Genomic DNA, 24,541 nt, shown 5'->3' on the forward strand with positions numbered 1-24,541 from the left:
TTCCCATGGAAATATGGATGCAAATATTTTTGAAGAATGGTTTGAAGAAAATTTGTTAAAAAAATTGGAGTGACCATCCATAATAGTGTTGGATAATGCATCCTACCACTCAAGAGTAGAAGAGAGATTTCCTTCAAGCAGCTGGACAAAAGAAGAAATAAAGTTGTGGTTGACAGAAAAGAAAATTTATCAGTGACATATTTTTAGTCGATTTACTTCAAAGGCGTGGAAAACACAAAATTCAAAAGAAATTTGTTACTGACCAAATGGCTCTTAAATATGGCCACTAAGTTTCGACTTCCGCCCTACCATTGCCACTATAATGCAATTGACTTAGTTTGGGGTATAGCCAAAAATTTTTATGATAAACATGCATCCAAAACAACAGATGACGCTAGCGTTCTTAGTTTATGGAAAGAATCGCTAGAACAAATAAAGGCAGAACAATGAATTAGACATACGGAAGACATAATCTTTCAGTCTTTTCAAACCGAGCGAGTTATAGATGAGGTCCGGCCTCTAATTATTCGGATGGACAATTCAGATAGTGACGACTCTGATAGTAAAATATCGGACAGTGAATAGGACAAATCGTTTGCTAAAAATAAATAACAAAAAAGTGTTTCGGGAATTCAATTCGGACTTTGTAGTGTGTGTTAGTTAAACGATAAAGTACCTTCGGTCTAATTACTGGACTGCATACTCTCAATAGCTTTGGTATTAATTACTGGACTACACGTGTTTAAACCTTTTGTTTTGCTGAAAACTCAGAAGTGATTTAGTGTCCATTTGTTTCAAGGTTATATTTAATACAGTGTCTGCAGAAAGTAAAGTCTTGGATGTATTTTATTTAAATTTGAACATACCAGCAACTTGGCAAGTATTTTCCAATTTTATTGCATGCAAAATAGAGACCTTGATGAACATTTGATATCAACAAATTATTACTGAACATAAAATACAGGAAATTACATATTTTTACTTTTCAAACGATCAGAATTAAATATTAACGCCCCACTGATCATATCTTAATTGCATATCGGCCGTCATAGGGTAAAAGGACTTTATTTAGGTTTTTTATCGCTATTATCTCTGGATGACAATATTTATTATCTTTTTATCTCATGATAAAGTACTTGAACAAGATTTAAAACTTGTACAAGTAATCCATCAAAAGTTGTTGTCAAAGTAATTTCTATTTATTAACGATGCCTGTATATTTCTTATATTGATCTTATTCTTTTTTGAATTGAATATTGAGCTTGTTTCTTTTATTAAAACAATTCTGTAGAGGAAAAATAAAAAACACGGATTTGTACCTAATACTTTATTTGAAACAATATATCACTTTAACTACGCACTCACTAACTCTGTCCTATTTGTTTCAGTTTTCTGATCTTCAAACAAAAACCACTTCTTTTTATTTATTAAAAATAGGACCATTATTAACGGTAAATGAATTAAAGAAAACCGGAACAGTTTCCTTGAGGTAGCACTTGACGACTCTTTGTAAAATTTATAGGCTGAAAATTAAATTTTTTTATTAATATTCACATTCGTTTTTGACATGACTACTATTATAATTTTAAATTTCGAAGTAACAAGCTTTGTTAAGAAAAAAAAGGGTGTGGCAGTCCAGTGGGACTGCCGGTAGAAGTTATACTTCTATACAGGCGTTCGCCGTTAAAAATTTATATGGGAGTCAATCTGCACAATCATTACATATGTAATGCTATAGGTAAGAGAGACCAGAAAGAGAAACAGCATTAGGTATATATAGGTATATGGTGCATCGTTTGCTGTATATAAACATTTGACCTCTAATAAGAGTATAGTAAATGAAGGATTGAATCAATATTTTGATGAAAAGTAATGGAAATAAAATATCATTAATACTAATGTGCAGCTATGGAGTCTTGGACAAAGAAGTGAGAAATCAAGTGCAAAAAGTAAATAGACTGACAGGATGAATTAATAACACTATATGGCGAAACAGACACATTAACACTGAGATGAAGTCAAGAATTTATTAAGTCAGTGTAAGACCAATAATGACATATGCCTCAGAAACAAGACCCGACACAGCCACAACACAAAGGCTACTGGAAACGGCAGAGACGAGAGTGAGAGTACTGAGAAGAGTTACAGGAAATACGCTGAGAGATCGAAAGAGAAGCGAAGACATTAGAAGAAAATGTACCGTACAGTGTATAAGCGAATAGACAAATAGAAAAAATTAAAATGGAATAACCCCATAAGCAGAATGGAGTAGACCCGTGTCGTGAAAATAGCAAGAGGTAAGTCAGCAGAAGTATCGGACGGCCAAGCAAAAGATTTTTCCTTTATAGCTATAGCAGATAAAGGCAGAAAAACAGACAGACAATAGCTATTGAGCCCTTAATAATGAATATTAAAAGGGTCAAAAATTTTAGTATATAGTTTGTTCTCATAAATTATGGAGATAATTACAACATATTCATAATATATTCTAGCGAAAATAAATGAATTTATTCAATATGCTAACGTGGAAAAAAAAATGAAATAACATAAACAACTCTTTTCTGAACCTTAAAACTTGAATTACTAAATTTTTAGGTAACTGAACTAAGCATCAGTTTTATTAATAGCGTCTTGGCGCCATTTTGTAAGATACTTTTAAATGGGACCATGGAGAAATTAATATATTATTTGAAAGCACTTGTATAAATCATAAGGTCCCTGGATTTTTTTTATGCTTTGTGCCGTTTCAAAATCCCCACTAAATTGTGAAAATCTTATTAAATTAACTCTCGGTGAACGAATAACTCTTTCTCCCAGATGGATAACGTCACTAGTATCATATTTATGCCAAAAAATCTTAATTTAAAAATAAAATCGACCTTTTTTGAGATTTCTACTATATGTACTAAATATTCAATGATAAATAAAATAGTTTGGAAAATTAAATAATGTATAAAATTATCGAAACAATATTAAAAAAGATATGATTTTTCTATTCTTTGATTTTTAAAACCAAAGTGACAAAAATTAGAACATAATAATTAAAAAAAAATATTCTCTCATTGGGATCGAACTCGCGACTTCCTGTTCTAAATACCGCCAACTCATTCGACCAGTAACCTTAAATAATAAGGTGGCTAATCAATGTCATTATTTGACAAGAACGTTACTAAGATGTCAGTTTTTTTTTAAATTTTTTTAAAGTTTTTAAACTAAGAATATTTATTTGTAAACGACTTTGGCCAAAATAATATAAAATAATAATAATATTAATAAATATTAAATATATTTACAAAAGGAGCATTTTTATTTTCGAGAGAGAAAGAGAGAGAAAATATATCTTCTGGCTCTCTCTTACCTATAGTTTACATATGTAACGATTTTGTCGATTCACTCCCGTGCAAATTTCCAACGTTGAACGCGCGTATAGAAGTATAACTTCAAAAAATTATGTTTGTATGGATAAAAAGTGTAGTATTGAGGTTCAGAGAGGCCCTGGACGCAGATGTGTATCCTGGTTGGCCAATCTTAGGAAACGGACTGATCTAACCTCAACTGATTTATTTCAAGCTGCTGTAAATAGAATAAGATGGGTCAATGTGGTCATCAACATCATAAGAAGATAGGCACCTTTAGAATATGAAAAAGTGTAGTATAGAGTCTTTAGTACGCGCTTCCTATTTTTAAATTTAAACAAAGTGTGTATAAGATATTATCGAATTTTTTATTCGTTCTAAATATCTCTCGATGCTTGTCTCTATAAGGATTTTAAAAACCACGATAGCTTATCTTAAAATGTCTCAATACTATACCGTGTAACTGAGTTGCTACCCTACTAAACAATATGTTGTGCGATAGGTCTTTTCAAATAATAACTGCAGGCAGTAAGAGCAGGGTAAGGAAATTACAAAATAGACTTCGTCAAGGATCAGTGCTTGCCCCTTCTCTTCAATTTATATATAACTGATATCCTTCCAACGTTGGCAAAGAAATATACATATGCTGATGACTTAGCACTAGGTGCCTGCCAAACACGATAAAAGGCGTAAGCAACATATTGACAGAAGATTTGATAGTTCTTGGTAAATACTTCAGTGACTGAAGGCTGAAGAAATCATCAGGATTATCAGCGGATGTATTAAAAATGACCCTACTCCATGGATTCCTGCTTTGAGTCATATTACACCTCCAAATATCAGTAGAAAAGAGAATCTCCTAAGGAAAAAGGAAAACTGACAAGTACTTTCACTTAAAAGGCAACCAAATTAACGGACAGTTACATGCACTACTATTGGAGTGAAGATTTGGAAATGGAAAAATTCTGGGCAAGTTGGGTGCTGCTTTTGAAGAAAATCACACCGGAGCAAAAATCGTGTGCTTTAAACGATACGAAACGAGTGTTTCGATACTTTGGACACATTTTCGACAAAAACCGAAGGTTTTGTTTCTTATACAAATGATAGGGCCCATAAAAACTGAAGATTTTGGAGAAGACGTCAAACATTTAGAAAAAGCGTTGTTGGAAGGGAACAGTTATGCCCAGTGAAACATCACAGAGCAGAAACACATGCGCTTACTTAGAATATCACACTACTGTCCACAGATGTTTGGAGAAGTTATCGAAATTCAAAAACACCCGATTAATTTTAACCATAAAGAACAAGCTTTGCATCTAAACATGATGTGGCTCTCTACACTACGACACACAAAACATCTCCCTAGATGTAACGAAAATTTCATTACCGATTGATTCCGGGGACACGCAACGGCAGCGACAGGAAGTTAAATCTTTGCTCCCGCATCTTCTTTGATACCTACCGCCATTGCACATGAAATGTAAGGAACAAATAATTTCAGACCATAGACTATAACCCCGATAACAATATACCTTTACAGAAACATTTTTTTCTAAGCACCTAATATAATTTTATTTAAAATAACATGTTAGATATTATACTTTACCTAAATAAATAAAGTAAATATTTAATGGGGTAGTCTCCAATAAAAACCACCAGTTGGTAGTGTCTAAGAGAGGAGCAGCCATAGACATAGCTTGAATGGCAATAGTATGTCTTAACGCGACTCTCCTACAAAGTGCCGGATCAGTTACAGCCATCATCCTATAGCCTGCTCTTGAATAATCTGGTCGTAGATTCCAAGATAAGGCGTTAAAATGTGGAAATTGCCAACTGTAAAGGAGAGCGGCCATGAGCCATGCGCCAGGTCCTAATGAATCTGCACAAGCAGCCCAACCCATTAAAGGAGGTATGGCACCAACTGAAAAGAAAAAGTATAATATGTATATTTTTAAGTACTTTTTAAAATATAAATTTCAGATATTGTCCATGATTTTGTCCGTTATGTACATAAATAATTATTATAATTGATTAAATTTAATCTAATTTGCTTTCTTTTTACTGTGGTTTTTATGTTATTATTTAATACAGAACTAATACTAGATATTTAAGTTCACATTGTTTTAGCCATTGACTGTTTGTTTATCAAAAATTTTCTTTTGGTAAAGCATCACTTTACCTTTATTCCTTAATGGAAGCACAAAGCTTCCATATTTTCTTCTATATTTTTATTATATTGAGATTATTTTGCATTTCTTGGGTGACTAATCTATGTATGTCAAACAATTTTATTCATTAAAAACAAGTAATTCAGAAAATTATGGGAGAACCAAATTAAGTAATGGACTAAATAAAAGAAAATCCTTTGATAACACTAAAAGACTGACAAAACTTTTACAGAAAGGAAGGTAGGGAGAACAGTGTGAAAATTATTCCTAATGGACTATTGATTAAATGCTTTGGTTAAAGGGGGTTTATTATTTTATATGGTCAATGGACCACAAATCATAGATGTATATATCACATTGTATCGAGAAGTTACGAGCAGTATAAGCACGGTAGAAGAGGACTAGTGAAATGAGGAGAAGTGCCTTAAGATGACCTTTTTGGTAAATTATTAAGTTGGGGCAATGAACATTAAATACCGTAACAGTGTTGCCATATTTTTTTGTATAATGTTAACATATGTTTAAAATTTTACTCAACTATTATGTCTAATTTATCATTTTTACATGAGTTCTCCATAATTTTCTCACTGTCTCCAGCTTTGTAATTCATGTGACATATTTATGTAGTTTCATTTGCTTAGTTTCAAGTACATAAAGCATATGTGCACCCTTCTAACAGTCTCGTATTATTTGGGAGAGTAGTGATTTATTCTTTCTTTCAATAGCTTTTTCATTATAACGTTTACATATACTAGTTAAATTTATTTAAAATACATTATACAACTCATAGGTAAGCAATTTTCGAAATTTGATAATTTGTATCAATTTGATTAATTATGACAATATTTTGGTGATTAGTCCAATATTTTTAGTGATTTACTTGAATACAGATGTACATAAGGAGTAAGCATAAGTAGTATTTTTAAAGTTAGATATAATTTCTATAATTTTAGAAGAAAAAGAACAATAAAATCATGATTTTATAATTGTGAATTGTAGTTATGTATTTTGGACCAGGCAATGTTTAGTGGTATTTAAGTATATTAAGAAGAGCATTATCAAAGGAAGAAATGCTCTATGCACAGTGAAAAGAATATAACAGACAATTTTGATATGCCATTTCAAGAAAATAAAAATATGTTGATAAACATTTAATGAACATTCAAATTAATATAAAGTGAATATTCTAGAGAGTAAATTTGAAATTAATGAGTTAATTGAAATAATAATAAATATTAAATTAGTCTTCTGACTAAAGGAAAATTAAAATATAGTGATTCAATGTTAAAACAAAGAAACATATGGAAAATAGAAATAAGTTGTAATTAAATATAGAAAGAGTGTAGAATTAAACTAAAATATAATACTTACCTATAGAACCAACCCATGTGTTTAAAATACTTATCCTTTTTAATGGTGTATAAACTGATGTATATAGAATTAAATTTGTTAGTCCTAAACTGGCAGTGAGACCATTCACCCCATAATACAATATTCCCAATCCAGTAATACTTGTAGTAGCAGCAAACAACATTGAATGTGTAGGCCTAAAACATAATCAAATTAGATGGTGCCAAGTAAGTATTTTCTGAACATTACGTTAATTTTCCACAAACTAATACTCTGTTTTTTGTTCTTGACATCTGTGCATCAAATGGCACTTCATGGAATTGGTTTGTTGCATTTGCAGCTGCAGATAATAATCCAGTACCAACAGTACACAACAAAAATGTTGTAATTTCAAAAGGAGCTGGTGCTACTGCATAACCAGCCATAGATGTTATCACGACAAGGGCTAAAACACAATAGAATAGATTATGAATGTAATAAAATATGATATAAATCTACTAAAAAGCTACCAGTAGTTGAAAATTTATTATGTGTTTTTAGATATAAGCATCATAATTAGGTAGGATATTTGATAACTTTTCACCCAAATGATATATTTTTGGTAAATAATGCTAATTCTTGTTCAGCATTTAACTACCCAGAGGAATAGCTTCTTCGGTCCAATAGTGAAAGGTGACCTGGTATATGTTATTACCTAGACAGTAATTCAAAAACATTGCATAACCAGAAGTGAAAACAAATAACATCTAAAGAAAAAAGTTCACCTGTTAGTGAAGATATCTTAAAAATATTACTAAATGAATTATTATATAATATTGTATACTTAGATTTTTATTATACATTTTATTTATTTTTATTTATATATTTTATTTTAAATCTCACAGTGTCACACATATTATCAGCTACTGGTGCTATTAACCTAATGACATTAAAAAAACCATATAATTACATGTAAGCCTAATTTTTGACAGTTTCAAATAATGTTTTACTAAGTTGGAACTGTTGGTGGATGGAGTAACTTGCCAAGCTGGTGCAACCTTCGGCTTGTGAGGTAATAACTCTGACAAAGGTAATGCACCATTGTCTGCTATATCTACAAGAAGTGGAGGTGATGATTTTGAATTTGTTTTATTAACATAACAAGTGCTGGGAACAACGAAGTTTACTCCACATTTGTATTGCTAAAAAAAACATTATTATTTAGGCATACATATCACTATATTAATAAAAATGTTACCTTTAGTAAACTAGTAGTATGTGTGGTGAGACTTTTATGTAACCTAATATTTAAAATTACACCTTTGTACATATTATACTTTATTTGGTTACATTACATCACAAAATAAGTTAAAACTATTTAATGTTTTCGTAGTATATAAGTCAGTTAAGTATTTTCAAAATGTTTTAATGTTAACATTTTGAAATCAAATGCCAAAAGTAGGGTTAGGTCAGATGTCTCGTCTCACTGACATTTAAATTTGTCAGCTGTCAATTTTTGATGGAATGGAAGAGTGCAGAAAATTTTAAAAAATTCTCTTTTTCTGCCACTTTAGTGAGTAAAATATAATTGTTTTAATAAAATTGTAGCTATTTTGTAGTAGTCAATTACTAAATTAACATACTTTTTTTCATAGTAGTGAAATAACACATTTTTACTTCTTTATACGAGAGTATATAATATTGCCTATACAGTAGATTACAGATTGTGTTACTTCGTCTTATAGATAAAAAACTATTTATTACTCATATTATTATTATTATCTAATGGTAATTTTAATATATTTTTACAGTGTGACTTTGTTGTTACGTACACATAAGGGTACAAATCTCTGCACGATTTCTAGTGCAGAACCAGATGAAATTGTAACTGCTGAGTCTGCATTAGTAATGCTGTAATTTATATTTCGCCGGCTTTGAATTATCTCTAAAAAAAGATGAATCATGTCTTCTACAATGATGTCTCTACAGGAAATTTGACTTTCTGCATCTCATGAAACCTTTTATATATCTGAATGTTATTATTTATACACTTATCCATCTAAAAATAGTAATGCCATGTTAATTTAACGAGAGCCATGTATTATACAGTTCACTTCCTGCAGTTATACATTGTCAATATAATCATGTTAACTTAAACTTTGTCCCTATGCAAGATTAGCCCTTCAGCTCTTGAACAAAAGGTTTTTTGGCGTTCTTAAATCTGCTTATGCCACTGTAATCGAGAAATTGCTGGTTCGAAATTCAAAAAATTTAGTTAACTCACTTTAGAATCAATCTTTAGAAGAGTGTATTCTGTTACAGAGAAAATTGAGCTAGCAGAAAATGCATTCAAAGTCAGTTTAATTGCATCTTTAAATCCAAATCTCACACCCAAAGAACTTTTGGTAGTTTCATTAGCCACGATTACCGACCGAAGCTATGTATTTCTGTAAAACAGTAAGCCATTGGCACACTATAGTGGTTATAGACATGTCTATTCTAGTCAATACTTTGAATAGTAAAGGTTCCTTCCTAGGTGTTAATATCCTCAGCTGTAAAGTTATTGTTGATATTCTCTGTGTAATTAAAATTGGAATAACTATTATTTATTTTCTAACAAACCAATTTATAATAGTTTATACAAAAGTACGTGAAGCATAAGTTTTTTTCATTCAAATTGCAATTAATTAAAAATAAAGTTTATTAATATAATATACATAAATTAATCGTATAATTCAATACGTAATCAGTCGTTTTATACGTAGTTTTGAGGAGTGTAGTAATTTACGGATTTCTTTGAAAATGTGGCCAATCTTTTATGTCGTTGTATAAATATAATCCGGGGCTAGCAGTCTGGCTAACTTGTCTCGCTCCAATTAGGATGTAATTTTTATCAACTTCTCCAAGCTCCACCGCACATTGTATGAAATTTCTTGCTGCTTTTAATGCTTTACTGTTTGGTCGTTTTTCTAAAATAAAAAAAAGATTTTATTTAATCGGTAATTTGATCGTTTATAAAATCTTGCTGAGGGTACAGATAAAGAGCTACAACAGACCCAGAATAAAATAGGACCAAATAAATGATGAGGTTGACCGTAGATATAAATCGAACAATATGTATCATTAATATATAGTATGAAGAATTGAAGGTGAACAACTGTGTAGGTAGTTTGACTAAAATTAAATCAAAATTTAAAAACATCGTCATACCTGAAAAGTTTCCAATAAAAGCTAAGCCAAGTGATTTGCTATTATAAGTTCTAGTGTGAGCCCCAACTTTGTGCCATCCAGTAGCTTCATAGATTCTTCCATCTTCTCCTACTAGAAAACTAGAACAGACAACATTATAAATTTAAAATTGGTAATTAACAGTAACTCTTTTGTAAATTCTTCGAACAATGCGAAGGTTCGATCAGGAGCGTAGCAAGGGCTAGCGTGACAGTATAATAGATAGGATCATATTGATTTTAACTTACTTCATTTAAATTCAAGTCCAATGGCGAAAAATTCTAAGAAATTATTTATAGCGTAGACAATACGATAACAATGGTAACAATGGCACTGAAGTTCGAAAAATAATTCTGATGAGACATTTCATTAGCTATACGACGATAGCGAACGCTTGAAAACAAACACGGCACACAAAGAAGAAAATCTTTTATTTTATTCCAATGCGGAATCGGCTTCCCTAACTGCATTTCTATCTTATTTCTATCTATCTTTCTTTTTACCTCTAACATTTTCTTTCATTTCTCTCTAACGTGCATGCTTCTCGTTGCTTCCTATAGTTGTTTCCTGGGCATGCTATCGTATGCTTTCTCCAAGTCGATAATGGTCATTTATGTATTTCAATATTTTTTTCTTTGTTCTTTTCCATCACTTGTCTCATGATAAATATATTATCTAGACATTATCTGGATTTTCGGAATCTGGCTTGTTTTTCTCCATAATGGTTCATGTGTTGTTCAATTTTCTGTTTTATAACTGTGAAAAAATTCTTGCTATTGAAGGCATTACACTGATCCCTCTATAGTTTTGTTGATCTTTTGTCACCTTTTTTGAAAATGGAAGACATGTGTGATAGATTACATTCTTTTTTAATCTCCTCTCTTACTCTGATTTTATTGAACAACACTCGTATAAAGCATACGATCCTTGCGCCTGCATATTTCAGCAGTTCCATTTTTACATTCCCTGGTCATGGTGCTTTGTTGTTTTTGATTTCCTTTATTGCTTTAGTTATATCTTCCTCTGTGTTTTCGGCTCCCCCCGTTATTATTGTCACAGATATACTTGTGACAATAATTCCTCCGTGTGAGATACACTTCGGTCTATTCTTCTGCAATAATTTTGTTTAATGCTTTGTCCATTCCTTTGGTGTAGGTAATTATCTGTATGATATTTTTACTTCGTTTATTATTTCTTTCCATGTTTCCATTGATCTGTTGTATCCTATTGTATTGTCTATGTCTCTGCACATTTTCTCCCAGTATTCTTACTTTTCGAGCTTCATTCTTGGCTTCACTTGTTGTTTGAGAGTAACATATTCTTCTCGTGTTCTTGGAGTTCTGTCGTTTAGCCATTTATGAAACGTATCTCTTTGCCTTTTAACTATCTCTTCGAGGTCCTCACTTTACTTCTTCAAATATTTATTCTTGTGTTGTTCAATACCCGGCATTTCGTTTGCCGATTTGTTTATTTTTTCCTTTAGGTATTGAGCATTACCAACATTTCTATTGGGATCCATTCTTCGTTCATCTCTAGCCTATTCAGATATAGTGTTCGAATAGTAAATTATTGTAGAAGTTCTACTTTATGCTTCGTACTTGCGATCTTTTGCATCTCCTCATCTCTCTCGATATTGTCTTTTTGTCGTATTCCCATATATATGAATTTTCATCGTACTGATCGGTGGTTACTTGTATATTCTGTTTGTCTGTATACTGTTACATCTTGTATTATTTTTTTGCTGGTTTTCTTACTATTATTAAATCAATATTTGCTCTTTGGTTTCTACTAGGTTCCTCCCGTGTGTATCTATTTATGTTTTTATGCTGAAATTTTGTGTTAGTTATGGCCAAATCGTATTCTCGACATATTTCAATTAGCCGATTTCCATTGTTGTCCCTTTATATCTTCATCTTAATTTCCTATGTAGCTGTTAAAATTTTCAATTAGTAGAATATCTTATTTTTCATTTCTCATTTCCAATACATCTTTTAGTGCAATGAAAAATCTTCATTTTCCCTTATGTTCCCATTGTCATTCATTGCATACACTCCAACAATTATTGATGGTTGTCCAAATATGTTCATCTTAATTTCTATTCGTTCATGTATTTGCTGGTAAACTTGTATGTGTTTTCTCCATTGATTTTTTATTAATATTGATACTCCTTTTGCTGCTCTTTCATGTTTGCGACCCCCACTTCATATGCGTGTATGTTTCTTTATAATTTTCTCTCCTTGACCCTTTTTTTTCATTCCACTTAAGACTATTATATATCTGCATTTTTTTTCTTTAACTGACAATTAATATTGGCGTTGAATACGCGTGTTTGTTTGTTTGGTAGTTTCCAATCACATCCAGTCGAAGCCAAAATTAATAACTAAATTTACCAGACGGTTCTGAGTGGGTTTAGTAAACAGAATGAAAAAAGAATGGGTGCAAATCGACTAACTAACCAAATTCTAAATTACAAACCGAAAGAAATATGACGCGTCGGACGGCTGGACTGAGATGGACTGACATGTATAATGTATTGATGTATTGATGCCGAACCAGTGAACAAATTACTATATTCTGAAGAAGACATAGAATTATTATAAAACTAATGGTATCACTGAGAATGAAGCTAACTTCGATATTATGTCAATACCACACAAATACAATACAATATACAATACCCTTATAATTTTAACAATATGTAATTCTACTAATACATATAACTATTATTTTGCTTACTTGTAACCGATATCATGGAACTCTAAATTTTCCATATGAAAATTTTGTATACTCTGCATAATTTTGGAACAGCTCTCTTCTGTAGTACATTGTGAAGTTACAGTGTGATGGATGATGACATATTTGACGGGCATGATGGCATATTCAACTGCTATTGCTGTGCGACCGCCCCATCTCGCTTTTGAGACTATTTCTGGGCATATTGCAGGCCAGTCTGAAAAAAATAATATCAAATTGGATGCATATAGGAATGATGAAAACTGTGGAATAAAAACTACAAGATAAAACGTTTAATAAATGTTTAAGTACTAAATGCAGCATTAAACGTTTAATTTAAGTATTAAATGCGGCAAAGACTCACGAGGAGTTGTAACACCATTGATGATGATGATTAGACAAAACCCCCACCTCCTACAAAGCAATTTCAACAGCGATTCGCTTAGAAGGAATAGACGAAACGACATCCTTTAAATTTAAGACTTAATATAAGCCGCTAAAGGTCCAAAATCTTAAAATTTACCGGAAGGAGAAATATAGGATTGGGTGCACTAAATTAGGGATTAGGTCCTTTAGGTATGTACCTGAATGGTACCATTGCAAATCTAATGATACATATGGTGAGTAAAGTAAAGTTCCTTGAGGAATACTAGACTCGAGGCTCACTTGGAATCAATGGATAGAACGAATAACCAAAAGGGCGGTGACCACTTTAATAGTAGCCAGACGCATTCATGGAAAAATGTGTAGTTCATACCAGACGTGTTGTATTTATATCATGGTTATAAAACCAATATGAGCATTTGCATTATGTAAAAGTGTAGCAAAAGAGTACTATCTTCAAATTAAGCAAGGTGCAAAGACTTGTTTACCTTGGATTTACAGAAGCTCTGAGAGGCACACCAACTGCAGCTATAGAAGCCCTTCATTCTATACACACTGTATAGGTGCCCGAATGCATTTTTGGAAAAGTACATCCAATTGTTCCTGAGAAAGATTGTTCCTGAGGAACTGTTTGAAGTGAGAAACTTACAAAAAGATAGCAAAACAAATGGCCTATAAAAATTGGGCACAACATCATAAATATAATAAAAAACTACATATATGACAAAAATAAAAAAATCTGTGATTTAAAATAGCGAAATTGTGTAAATGTGGACCACTTCACCAGATTTACTCTACATTTTATTAGTAAGTATAACAATTTGTCTAATCATCAGAACATGTTGAAGTACAGGAGAAAAAAAATAAAAAGGAAAATTCTAAAAAAATAATGATAACAAAAGTAAACTAAAATATGAAAAAAGTCTTAATAACGAGTGTTTCCACCTCTAGTACGTATAACAGCCTCACATCGTTGGCCCATACTTAAAATTAATTGCCGTATTTCATTTTGGTCTAGTTCTCTCCAAATCTGGATCAGCCTCTCTCCCACTTCCTGTAAGTTGTTTGGTTGGATCGGTGTCGCTCTTAATCGCCTGCCAAGGATATCCCAGAGATTTTCAATCGGATTTAAATCCGGACTATGTGCTGGCCATTCCATAGTATTAATTTCTACCTCTTCTAGATAATTTCTGACGATATGTGCAGCGTGAGGTCTGGCATTATCTTGCATTAGTAAGAAATTTTCACCGATATAAGGAGCGAATAGTAATAGATATTGCTCCAGGATCCCAATATGTACGTTTCAGCTGTAATAGTTTTATTTTCTATGACCACTAGGTCCGTAGGTGCAGTCAAAAAAATACCACTCCACATCATAACGGATCCTCCACCAAAAATCTGGTGTGTGAGAAGTTACACTGAGCATATCGTTCGATGGGTGGTCGCAACACACGAACACGTCTGTCGTTATTGTACAAACAAAATCGGGATTCATCAGTAAATAGCACTCGTTGCCAGTCAGCCTCTAACCAATTAACGTGTTCTCTGACAAAATGTAGTCTCCCCCTTCGATGCTCTGCAGTTAATAGAGGACCCCGGACGGCAATCCTAGGTGTTAAGTTGTATTCCCTAAGTGACTGGCGAACAGTTGCAGTACTAATTTGTATAGCATGCACGTCTTCAAGCTGAATTTGTAGACTTCGATGTGTTACAAAACGTTGTCGAAGAGCAGAAATTCTTAAAAATCGATCTTGAATAGGGGTAGTTACCCGGTTTCGTCCTTGTCCTGGTCTGCGTGTAGGATCCCCTGTTTCGAGGAATCTTTCTAACACCCGTGAGACGGATATGTGGCACATACCAATTCTCCGGTAACTCCAACCTTCTTCCGACAGTATCACTGCCTGGGCACATTCATCTTGGGATAAATTACGTGATTGACGCTCCCCAATAAACACAATTAACAATAATCAACAATTAAACAGTAGCCGAATAAAATTCGTTGAACACTTGGAAATTAGTATATTTATAGAATAAGTACATTTTTTGCTTCTTTTTGTTTTGTTGCAAAAAAAAACTATAGCGATAAAACACAGTCAATAAATATAAAGTGTACAAATAGCATATACAAGGGGCTTGCAAAATATAACATTACAATGGAAATTTTTATTAACGCTAATAAAATATTTTAATATTTCAAAGTGGTGCGTTAATTTCTTGGAGAAGTGTATATATATATATATATATATATATATATATATATATATATATATATATATATATATATATATATATACCTATTATATTGTCTTACCTGTAACAGCCCATGTTAAGTTATTGCAAAAACACAGTAACAACACAATGTATAAAAATGACCGCATGATATACATATATCTACCGGTATTGTTATGGTCAATCACTTACTAAACTTTTTGTTTGCACTGCCAAAAACTTAAATACATTCTCTGTCACTAAACGGTAATTCCCGGTTTCCCAGCTTATCGGAATCCAATGTGCGGTAATAATAAAGAGTTATATCTTTTATTTTTGTTGTTCATAGAACTTTAACCTTGATTTTGCAAGAACGTTGCTCAGCCGTGACCTCCTAACAGGGTTAAATATGTACGGGTTGTATCAAAAGTTTATTATTTTTATGATTATATGTGCATATTTTGCGCGATATATTTAAATTAAGAGAAGCTATTTAAAAACAAACTAAAAATATATAAATATTATGATTTGTTAAATTCAACATACCAAATTCCGACGATGATAAAACGAGTGCATGTTGGTTGATAGTTACAAATTATTTGTTCTTCATTTTCTTTGTTTTTAGTGGTTAGATGATAGTTTTTATATTATATACATATTGGCAGATGTCTAGTTATCATGAATGTTGATGTTCTTCTAGAGTTCTTATTGGTCTTTTGTGCTGGTTATTAATTTTATTCTGAGTTGCTCAGAGTAGTCGTTTCTCTACTGAGTCAGTGTCTGATTGGCAATACCACTGTAATTCTCTTGCTCCTCTGGTTATTAAAAAGCTCCTCCTCAAAAATATTAAAAATTATTGTGATCGTTTGTTTGATCTGGGGATTAATTATTTTCTTCTTTACTTTGGACACAAAAATGTGAACGCCTATAAATCTTGTCACCAAAATTTTAAAAATTCTTAATTTTATCATAATTAAAAAATAATTTTATTAAAAAAACTTAAAGAATTTACAAAACACCAAACAACTACTAAAACTAAACCAAAAAAATAATAGAACAAAACCGAATTCCTCAAGAATGGAGATCAAGCATCCTAATACCTATCTTCAGAAAGGGAGACAAACCGGACCCGGAAAATTACAGAAGAATTAATTGATTAAACTGAATGAAATTATAACAGTAGCAGAAGAACAACAAGGTTTTAGGTCGGGAAGATCATGCACCGACGGTGTATTTATAAGGCAAGTGCAAGGGAAATCATTAGAATACAACAATCCGGCATATATATGCTTCGAGAGATAAAAGTAGAAGAAGAACTAACTGACTATATTAAATCTGTCAATGGGATAAGACAGGAAGATTCCCTGAGTCCTCTATTATTTAACCTGATTATGGGTAAAATAATAAGAAAAGTAATAACTAAAAATGATATCAAATGGGAGAAAAACAACTTAAAATAATCTGCTATGTAGACGACATAATACTACTCTCTCTAGCCATGGAAGGATCGAAACAAAAGTGGAAGATCAAGTAAATAGAGCAAACAGGTTGCCCTAACGAAACAATATAGAGAAATAAAAATGTCGGAAAAGTAATTAAAGGCAGAATTTACAAAACAGTCATCAGACCAATAATGACAGAAGGCGGTAGAAACACGAACTGACAAGGACAAAAAGGATGTTAGAAACAGCAGAGATGAAAATACTTAGAAAAATTGATGGTAAAACACTATAGGACAGAGCTAGAAGTAGGTACATATATACAACATATATGCAAGGTGGAGAACATCAAGGACTGGGTAAGAAATAGAAGAGTAGAATGGAACAATCATATAAGTCGAATGACAACAAATAGAGTAGTAAAGATGGCAAGAGACGGTTCCCTAATAGGAAAACGATCAGTAGGAAAACCACGAAAACGATGAAACGACAACTTAATGGAGGCAAATTAAAAAACAGAGTCATATCTACATAAAAAAAGAAGAAGAAGATACAATTACAAAGTGAATATTTGAGTTCTAAAATTTATAACACTTAAGGTGAAAAACCACTAAAATTTTGTTTTTTCTTCTGCTCTGCGTTGTATAAGACACTGCACCATCTTTTTCTCTTTCAGAAATTTTCTTTTCAGATGATTTGTCTCTTGTGACCAGTTATGGTTAGTTTAATTTATTTATAAGGTATTCCTCTGATATTTCAAGTTGATATTTTTATTGTATTGTACTGTATTGAATGTTTTTCTTTTTGTAATTTCCAAGGATTCCAAGGATTTTCTGATTACAAGTACAAATAGTTTACGAGAGATGGATTTTAGCCATTTGCTCAACTTCCTGACTAGGTGGACAGGTTTTTCTCTAAACGTTGCCTTTCTTAGCCAATAAGTTCTAGTTTTAAGATAATGGAAACTTCTCTCTCCGTCGTTTCCACAAGCGTTGCAGAGGGAACTTCGAGGAGATGTGAGATAGAACTTACTAGGAGAGTCATCCGCACAACGATTCGTTGTATATGCAGGGAGAGGCCTTTCACAGTTTTTTAGCATCATCCATTCTTCGACCATATGGAAGACCACCAAGAACTATACTAAATTCGACCCGCATTAAAACATATAAGCAATTTATTTGTTCTTTCTGCCTCAATAGTAAACTAGACTTACTATTAATGGACTTCGGCAAGTGACAGAAATTTGTAATTTCATCTCCGTAGCGGAATCAATACAACCATACTTTCTCTGTTAATTTTAGGACTCTTTTGAATTTTTCTATTGCAAACCTTTTATGGACCAATGTCTAATGTGTTGTGTCCATCCAAATACTTGGATGCTAATACATAAATCCGAAATAAGATTGGAGTGATGGAACGAACCGTGGAATTTGCTATTCTGGATGATAATTGATGACTCCATATAATAAATAAATAAATAGACCTAACTGTTCTAACATTTTAAGAGTTTGCCGAAAGAATCACACATAATCAAGAAAGTGCATCGTGATAGGGTAATAATCAAAAATAAAAAATGAACGTTGAACTGGAAGAATTATAGAAAGTATCTTATTACTCTTGTTCTCTTTTTGGACGATTATTTTGTTGTTCGTATTGACTGATTATCATTACGCTGTTGAGTTTATTTTATGCTTTCCCATTTTTGCATTAATTAATCTCGTAACTAGACTTTCCCTAAAATAATCGTAATTATACTTTTCTTCACTTTCATCATTCCATTTCGTTCATCGCGCTATGACTCTACTGTTGGTATATCCATCTATTTCCCCATTATTCTTTAATGCCGATTTTATATACCAACACTACTTTATATTATCTTACTACCTACAACTTTATTTAAAGTAAAAAAATTTCATCTTTTAAAGTAAATTTTAAAATAATCTGTTTTTGCCCTACTAATTTTTAAGCCTTTCTTTTAAGAGAATATCTTCACTTTCTTATATTCTATAAGTAGGTATATACATATTTTTTAAAATCTTCCATCTACATAATATCAATAAAAATGATTACCAGACAACAATAAATTATTTATGTTTATTTTACGAATGGAAATTGTTGTGGGAATCTGTCACGAAATTTTTAGGAAATGATTAAACTATAATATTATATTGGTTATAAGTAAACAAATTAATTATAAAGTTGGCAATGTTAGTAAATTACCGCTGACGTTGATAAAAATATTGTAAATCTCAATAAAAAAAATCTATTTAAATATTCTATCAATTTGTATACATAGTATATATCGTAAACCTGAAAAATATTTTGCAATGTACAGTGTGCTCCAGAACTAGATGACAGTGTACGCTGTTTTTAACCCTAGAACACTAACCTTAATTTACACGTGTAGCATGTAGTACGTTTGTTGATTGAGGTCAGCAGCTTCCAAAGGAATTTGAATTAAATCACTAATCGGAAGCTTCACCGAGCGTTGTAAAGTAGGCATCGCAAAACGCTTTTCAAGCCATAATCTTGTGAGTTGTTGATGTAGATTTAACATAAAAGTCTTTCTGGTGATTGTTTCCTGTTTATTTCTTTTTTTTTCCATTGTTTATTTCCATTTTTTAATTAAATTGTCTGTGAATGAAAGAAGAAAATAATATGTAATACCAAAATAAAAAAACTTACGTTAACATTAACCTTTCGTAAAAAATACGAAGCAACCGCGATCTTGCAGTTACCGACTTCACAAAGAAAAAGAAAGGCAACTACACTGTGAATATACTAGACAAACTGATTACCGAAGCTACTCAAATACCTACTTCTTCTTCAGCCTTAAGTAATCCAACTTTGGACATAGGCCTCCCCCAAATCAATCCAGTGTCTTCTATTTTGTTCCACTTGCTTCCAGTTGTGTCCTCCGATCTTCTTAATGTCATCAGCCCATCTCATTTGTGGTCTTCCTCTGCTTCTCTTTAATAACCATGGCCTCCACTGTTGTATTTCGTGGTTCCATCTCTTATTCTTCAGTCGGACGAACCGACACCGGAAAACCGGTCAGCCTCATGGATTCTGGGGGAGGCACAAGCTCAACTCAAATACCTACGCTTTTACAATTCATGCAAGGTTGCCAAATATTAAAAAATAATCAGCTTTCGTAAATTTTACGAATGGTTACTGTTCTAGGGTTAAATATAGACCCCTATTCTTTATAATTGACAAATATTGTGTGTTTAAAACGGTGGTTAGATGGAGTTGAAACCGACTTACTGATATTAAAAATCAGAAGATGGCAACATGTTGCCAGAAACCGAACAGAATGGCGACGAATCTTAGAGCAGGCCAAGATCCACAAAGGATTGTCGAGTCAAAGATGATGATGATGTGTTTAAAAAGTATTATTATAGTATTATAGAGACCTACCCTGGAAATTTTGACCATCGCCTTTACAGAAAAATGTTCTTTTCATGCATGTTATACCTATATAATGTCCCGAATTTCAAACTTAAAATCTTCAGTGTACTTTACTAATTTACACTTTTTCTGATTTTTAAGACTAGCCTGAGTTTTGCCTCACTAATGCATAATGCATCACATACACATTTATGTACGGATTGAACTATTTGCAAAGGCGCAGTAGCTTTTCCGCAGTAAATAAGCGTTCAAATTAAAGATTACTTGATTTATTTTTAAAACACGTCTCGCGATTTTCGCTGTCAATACTCAAAGTCTTTCCAATCACAATTACTAATACTGGTACTAATAAAACCGGTTTGGACTAAGCCACTGTAAATAACTGTTATTCACAGTGGCTCAGTCCAAGTAGCCTGAACGCATGGGTATACTCTGAAATGAATATAAGTATTATCTAACTCATAATACACTGATATAATTCCTTGTACTGATATGTTATCATTATATTTTTTGTATTGCATATAAAATAACTATGCAACGTATACACCAGTTCAGACACCACCTCAGACTTAAGCCAGTTCTTTGGAAACTCACCTCACGTTATATAACTAACTATTTAAATATTAATTTTATATCATTTTTCTGATTTCATTGTTAATGATTCTGTAATTGTGACTGTCTTTGTTCTTGGCTTGTCTTTGCATGGAACGAGGAGGCAGTTTTTTTAGTGTTTCCCATTGTTGTTTTATCTCGTAGGTGTTAGTATCTAATTTGTCAAAGTTTTCGTATATTTTCTGTTCGAGTTTGTTTTTTATCAGCTTCTTTCAGTTTTCTAACATCTAATTTTGGAGTTCTTTGGGGTTTTCTAATACGTTTAAGCTTAAGCCTGACATTAGCGGCTAGTGGGTTATGGTCTGATGTGACATCTGCTCCTGGATATGTTTTAACTGATTTGATGGTGTTACGATATCTCTCTTTAATCATTATATAATCGATTTGGTTTCCTACCACTTTTTCCAGTTTATCTGCTGGTGAGCGCCACTTTTACATCACTTTTTAATTGATATTTTATATTCCTGACCACTTTTTATATTTTTATATAACTGACTATTGACTAAGTCCTATATATTCTTATTACTTATAAGCTGTGTAACTTTTAAACAACCGGTCGCTAAATCTTTGTATCATAAAATACCTACAACTTAACACGGATTAAGAGTATAAGACGCTTGTCCGTAACATTCATGAAATAAACTTCATGTACCTACTTTATATTTTATTGTCTATTATTAGTAATTTCGTACTACCCATGATACGTCTACTGTTTCGTTTGTAGTTTACAGAAGAAAAAATTTGTAGAAAAAGATACTCTTTTTGTAAATTGGTAAAAGATTGTATTCATTTAACGCAGGAAATAAATCTTCAATCACATCACCCACTTACATACGTGGTAACGTGCCATGGGAAATACACGTGTCGTGTGAAAATTTGCTTTGAATTACATATTCTTTCCACACGCATATATTTATATTTACTAGAATATATAAAAACGAAAAAGATAATATTTTTTATTTCTATGGCGAATAATAAGATTGTTGTGACGAAGAAGTACTCGACACAAAAAGAGCAAAAGTGTCCAGATTGTTAATAAAAAAATACGGCAAAGATCTAGTCTTTGAAAATAATTATAAGTATATAGAACTTTATAAATTGTCATTCAAAGAAATTTAACCTACGGCCATTACAACCGCAAGAAATTTACAAAATTATTTTATGTAATAATTTATTATACACCAAAAGTTTTTACTTCAGCGTAAGTTTTAAAATAAAAAAAACTTCCAATGAACATCTTCCATTGATTCAATCCATGCTCAGAAAAGTATTAAAAGTTTATCCTCAGGAAGGAATTTTATGAACTGTGATTATTATTTAGAAAATTATTATGTAAAATTAAAAATATTTATTATTTAAAATTTCCCGCGGTAACGTTAAAGCTCTTGGTAAATTAAAAATGTACTCTGTAATCCCAAAAAATATAGAGGTTATGCAGGAGTAACTAATTTTGTTTTTTTTTTTCAAAAAATGTGGCCTCTCTCCTACCAAACTAGATGGTACAGTGTCCACAAAGGTAAGGTACAGTGGTTATTACTTGCAATTCTTATATTTTTATTTATAATATTCATAAAAAAAGAAAAGTAATATTAATCTTTAACAAATATTATAAGATGATAAATCCGCTTTAAAAGTAAACAAATTTTCTGATCGTTGTGTTGCTCCAGCACTTTTTGGTTGGGTTAAAGTGAGTTCAACATCTTCTTTTGTATTGTGACAGAATCTGTAACTGTCGGAAATGAAAACTGTATTCTGTGACGCCTTAGAAAATTTACATTGTATTCTTGATCAGAAGAAAAAACTTCTGTAACTTGTGCAACATAAAATGTTGAAGTTTTTTTTGTTTGAAACCTTACAAGAACAAATGAATTCACTTCCACCATTCGTGAGGATATGTCTTCGTCAAAAATTCCATCTACTTCTGAAAATAAACTAACATCTTCTTAATCCACAACAACAATTCAATGTCACTGCTACTGTCATTACTGGGAATGCTTTTATTCTTTTTTTGCATTACTTCTATTCGACTTGTTTGAACTATCAATTTTTCTTTTTACTGTTGTCTTAGCTCTCTTCACTCTACTTTGCCTTGATATTCTTTCTGCTGTTTCCGCTTCTATTCTTTTATAAATTGGTCTATCAGTTAAAATTTCAGTAGTCTTCTTTTTCCTTTGTTTTTTAATGACAATAAGGTAGCTTTAGGGTATGGTTGCAGTAATACAGGGGAAATAAATTGATTTTCCGGTGTGTCGTTGGAAGTTGCCATCGTTTCATAAGAAACAGTTTTCTTTTCAGGTGTTATTTTCGATGGATGTTTCTGATTTGTTTCTGGTATTTTATCTGGACAAGTTGATGTTGAAAGGAACTGAATGTCCATTTGTGGTATATCGCTAACATTTGAATTATTTGGTTGTTGTTCTTCTTGATTATGTTTGGCATGTCTGTTACGGTTGAAGCCATAAAATCATCGTCATTAAAAATGTTATCATTGAATGGAAATACCCCAGTAGCTTTAAAAGCTGATACCACATTTTTGGGACAGAAAGCAAGTGGATAAGCGTCGCTCCAAATCTCTGCTGTGTCGTAAATTATTATCCTCTTTCTAGGATTTTTCAATAACCAATTTTGACAACCATGTGAGTAATATTTCTTCAGAGGACCAAATACAGCTTTATCTAGTGGCTGAAGGCGATGACTAGTTTGTGGCGGCAAAGTCAACAAGATTATATTATTTTCTTTTGCAAATTTAATAGATGCTAAAGAAACATGGCTCTCATGGTTGTCCATGATTAGTAAAATGGAAGATTCCTTTGTAGGATTAGTATGTTTGACAAAATGTATCATTCACTGTTCAAATAATTCTGCTGTCATCCTTTCAGATGGTGCAGGGAGCCTGGAGGTGCGTTTTTAACAATATAATCTTTAAAAAATTTCCTAGGGAACACTAAAAACAGCGGAATCAAATTACCTATAGCATTTATTGCATTGCACATAGTTACCAAAGTGTCTCTTTCATTTGAAACTATATGGCCTACTTGTTTTTGTCCCTTTTTGGCTATTACTTTTCCTGTATCTTGCAACGTTGTTAGTGTTGTTTCGTCAACATTGTATACCTGATTAGGTGTTAATGCATATTTTTCATAAATCTTCTTAAGATTACTAAAAAAATTTGCAACGACTGGTCGATTAAACCCCATTGCCCTACCTAGTGAAGTTGCTTCTGCTGATCGTAATGATAATTCTGAATTTCGTTTCATAAAACTTGTAAACCAAAACTTGCCTGCCATCTTGTTTTCTTCCCATTAAGTTGGTATTTTTTTCCTGTTAGCAATTGTCAAATTATAAACTAGTTGTCTGGCACCTTTCGGATTAAGACCATGATGAAGCTTGGTCATCGTCTGTAAATAATTACTCAGTTCTTTTTCCTCGGTTGAAGAAAAAATTTGATTGATACCATAATTTGGGGTCAATCTTGCCGCTCCCTCAAGAACATCTGAAGTCCAATTTATATTATTTTTATTTAATAATATTTCCTAAACGTAGTGCGTGGAATGTCGTATTTTAAAGCAGCAGCCTTTTATGATAATCCACCTTCCCAAACATCATAAATCATCGCTTTTCTCATATTTTCATCTGTAGTTTTTTTAATTCCGGGATTTTTCGTGGCATATCA

The 24,541-nt window shown here is 32.1% G+C and overlaps 2 protein-coding genes across 2 annotated transcripts; both read right to left on the reverse strand.

The window, feature by feature from the left end:
* Window positions 1-1,312: 1,312 nt before the first annotated feature.
* On the reverse strand, window positions 1,313-8,348 carry LOC140443910 (protoheme IX farnesyltransferase, mitochondrial-like). The gene is made up of 6 exons (XM_072535419.1): window positions 8,112-8,348; window positions 7,824-8,055; window positions 7,124-7,319; window positions 6,896-7,071; window positions 4,963-5,277; window positions 1,313-1,523 (listed from the first exon to the last, which is right to left on the reverse strand). The coding sequence occupies exons 1-6, from the start codon at window positions 8,181-8,183 to the stop codon at window positions 1,354-1,356; spliced, it is 1,161 nt and encodes a 386-aa protein (XP_072391520.1). The 5' UTR covers window positions 8,184-8,348; the 3' UTR covers window positions 1,313-1,353.
* Window positions 8,349-9,536: 1,188 nt separating this feature from the next.
* On the reverse strand, window positions 9,537-15,701 carry LOC140443911 (peptidoglycan-recognition protein 2-like). Its single transcript, XM_072535420.1, has 4 exons — window positions 15,510-15,701; window positions 12,818-13,031; window positions 10,064-10,182; window positions 9,537-9,822 (listed from the first exon to the last, which is right to left on the reverse strand). Exons 1-4 carry the CDS (start codon window positions 15,583-15,585, stop codon window positions 9,638-9,640), a joined length of 594 nt encoding a protein of 197 aa, XP_072391521.1. The 5' UTR covers window positions 15,586-15,701; the 3' UTR covers window positions 9,537-9,637.
* Window positions 15,702-24,541: the final 8,840 nt, after the last annotated feature.

Source organism: Diabrotica undecimpunctata, chromosome 6 (genome assembly GCF_040954645.1).
Source record: "Diabrotica undecimpunctata isolate CICGRU chromosome 6, icDiaUnde3, whole genome shotgun sequence".
Classification (NCBI taxonomy): Eukaryota; Metazoa; Arthropoda; class Insecta; order Coleoptera; family Chrysomelidae; genus Diabrotica; species Diabrotica undecimpunctata.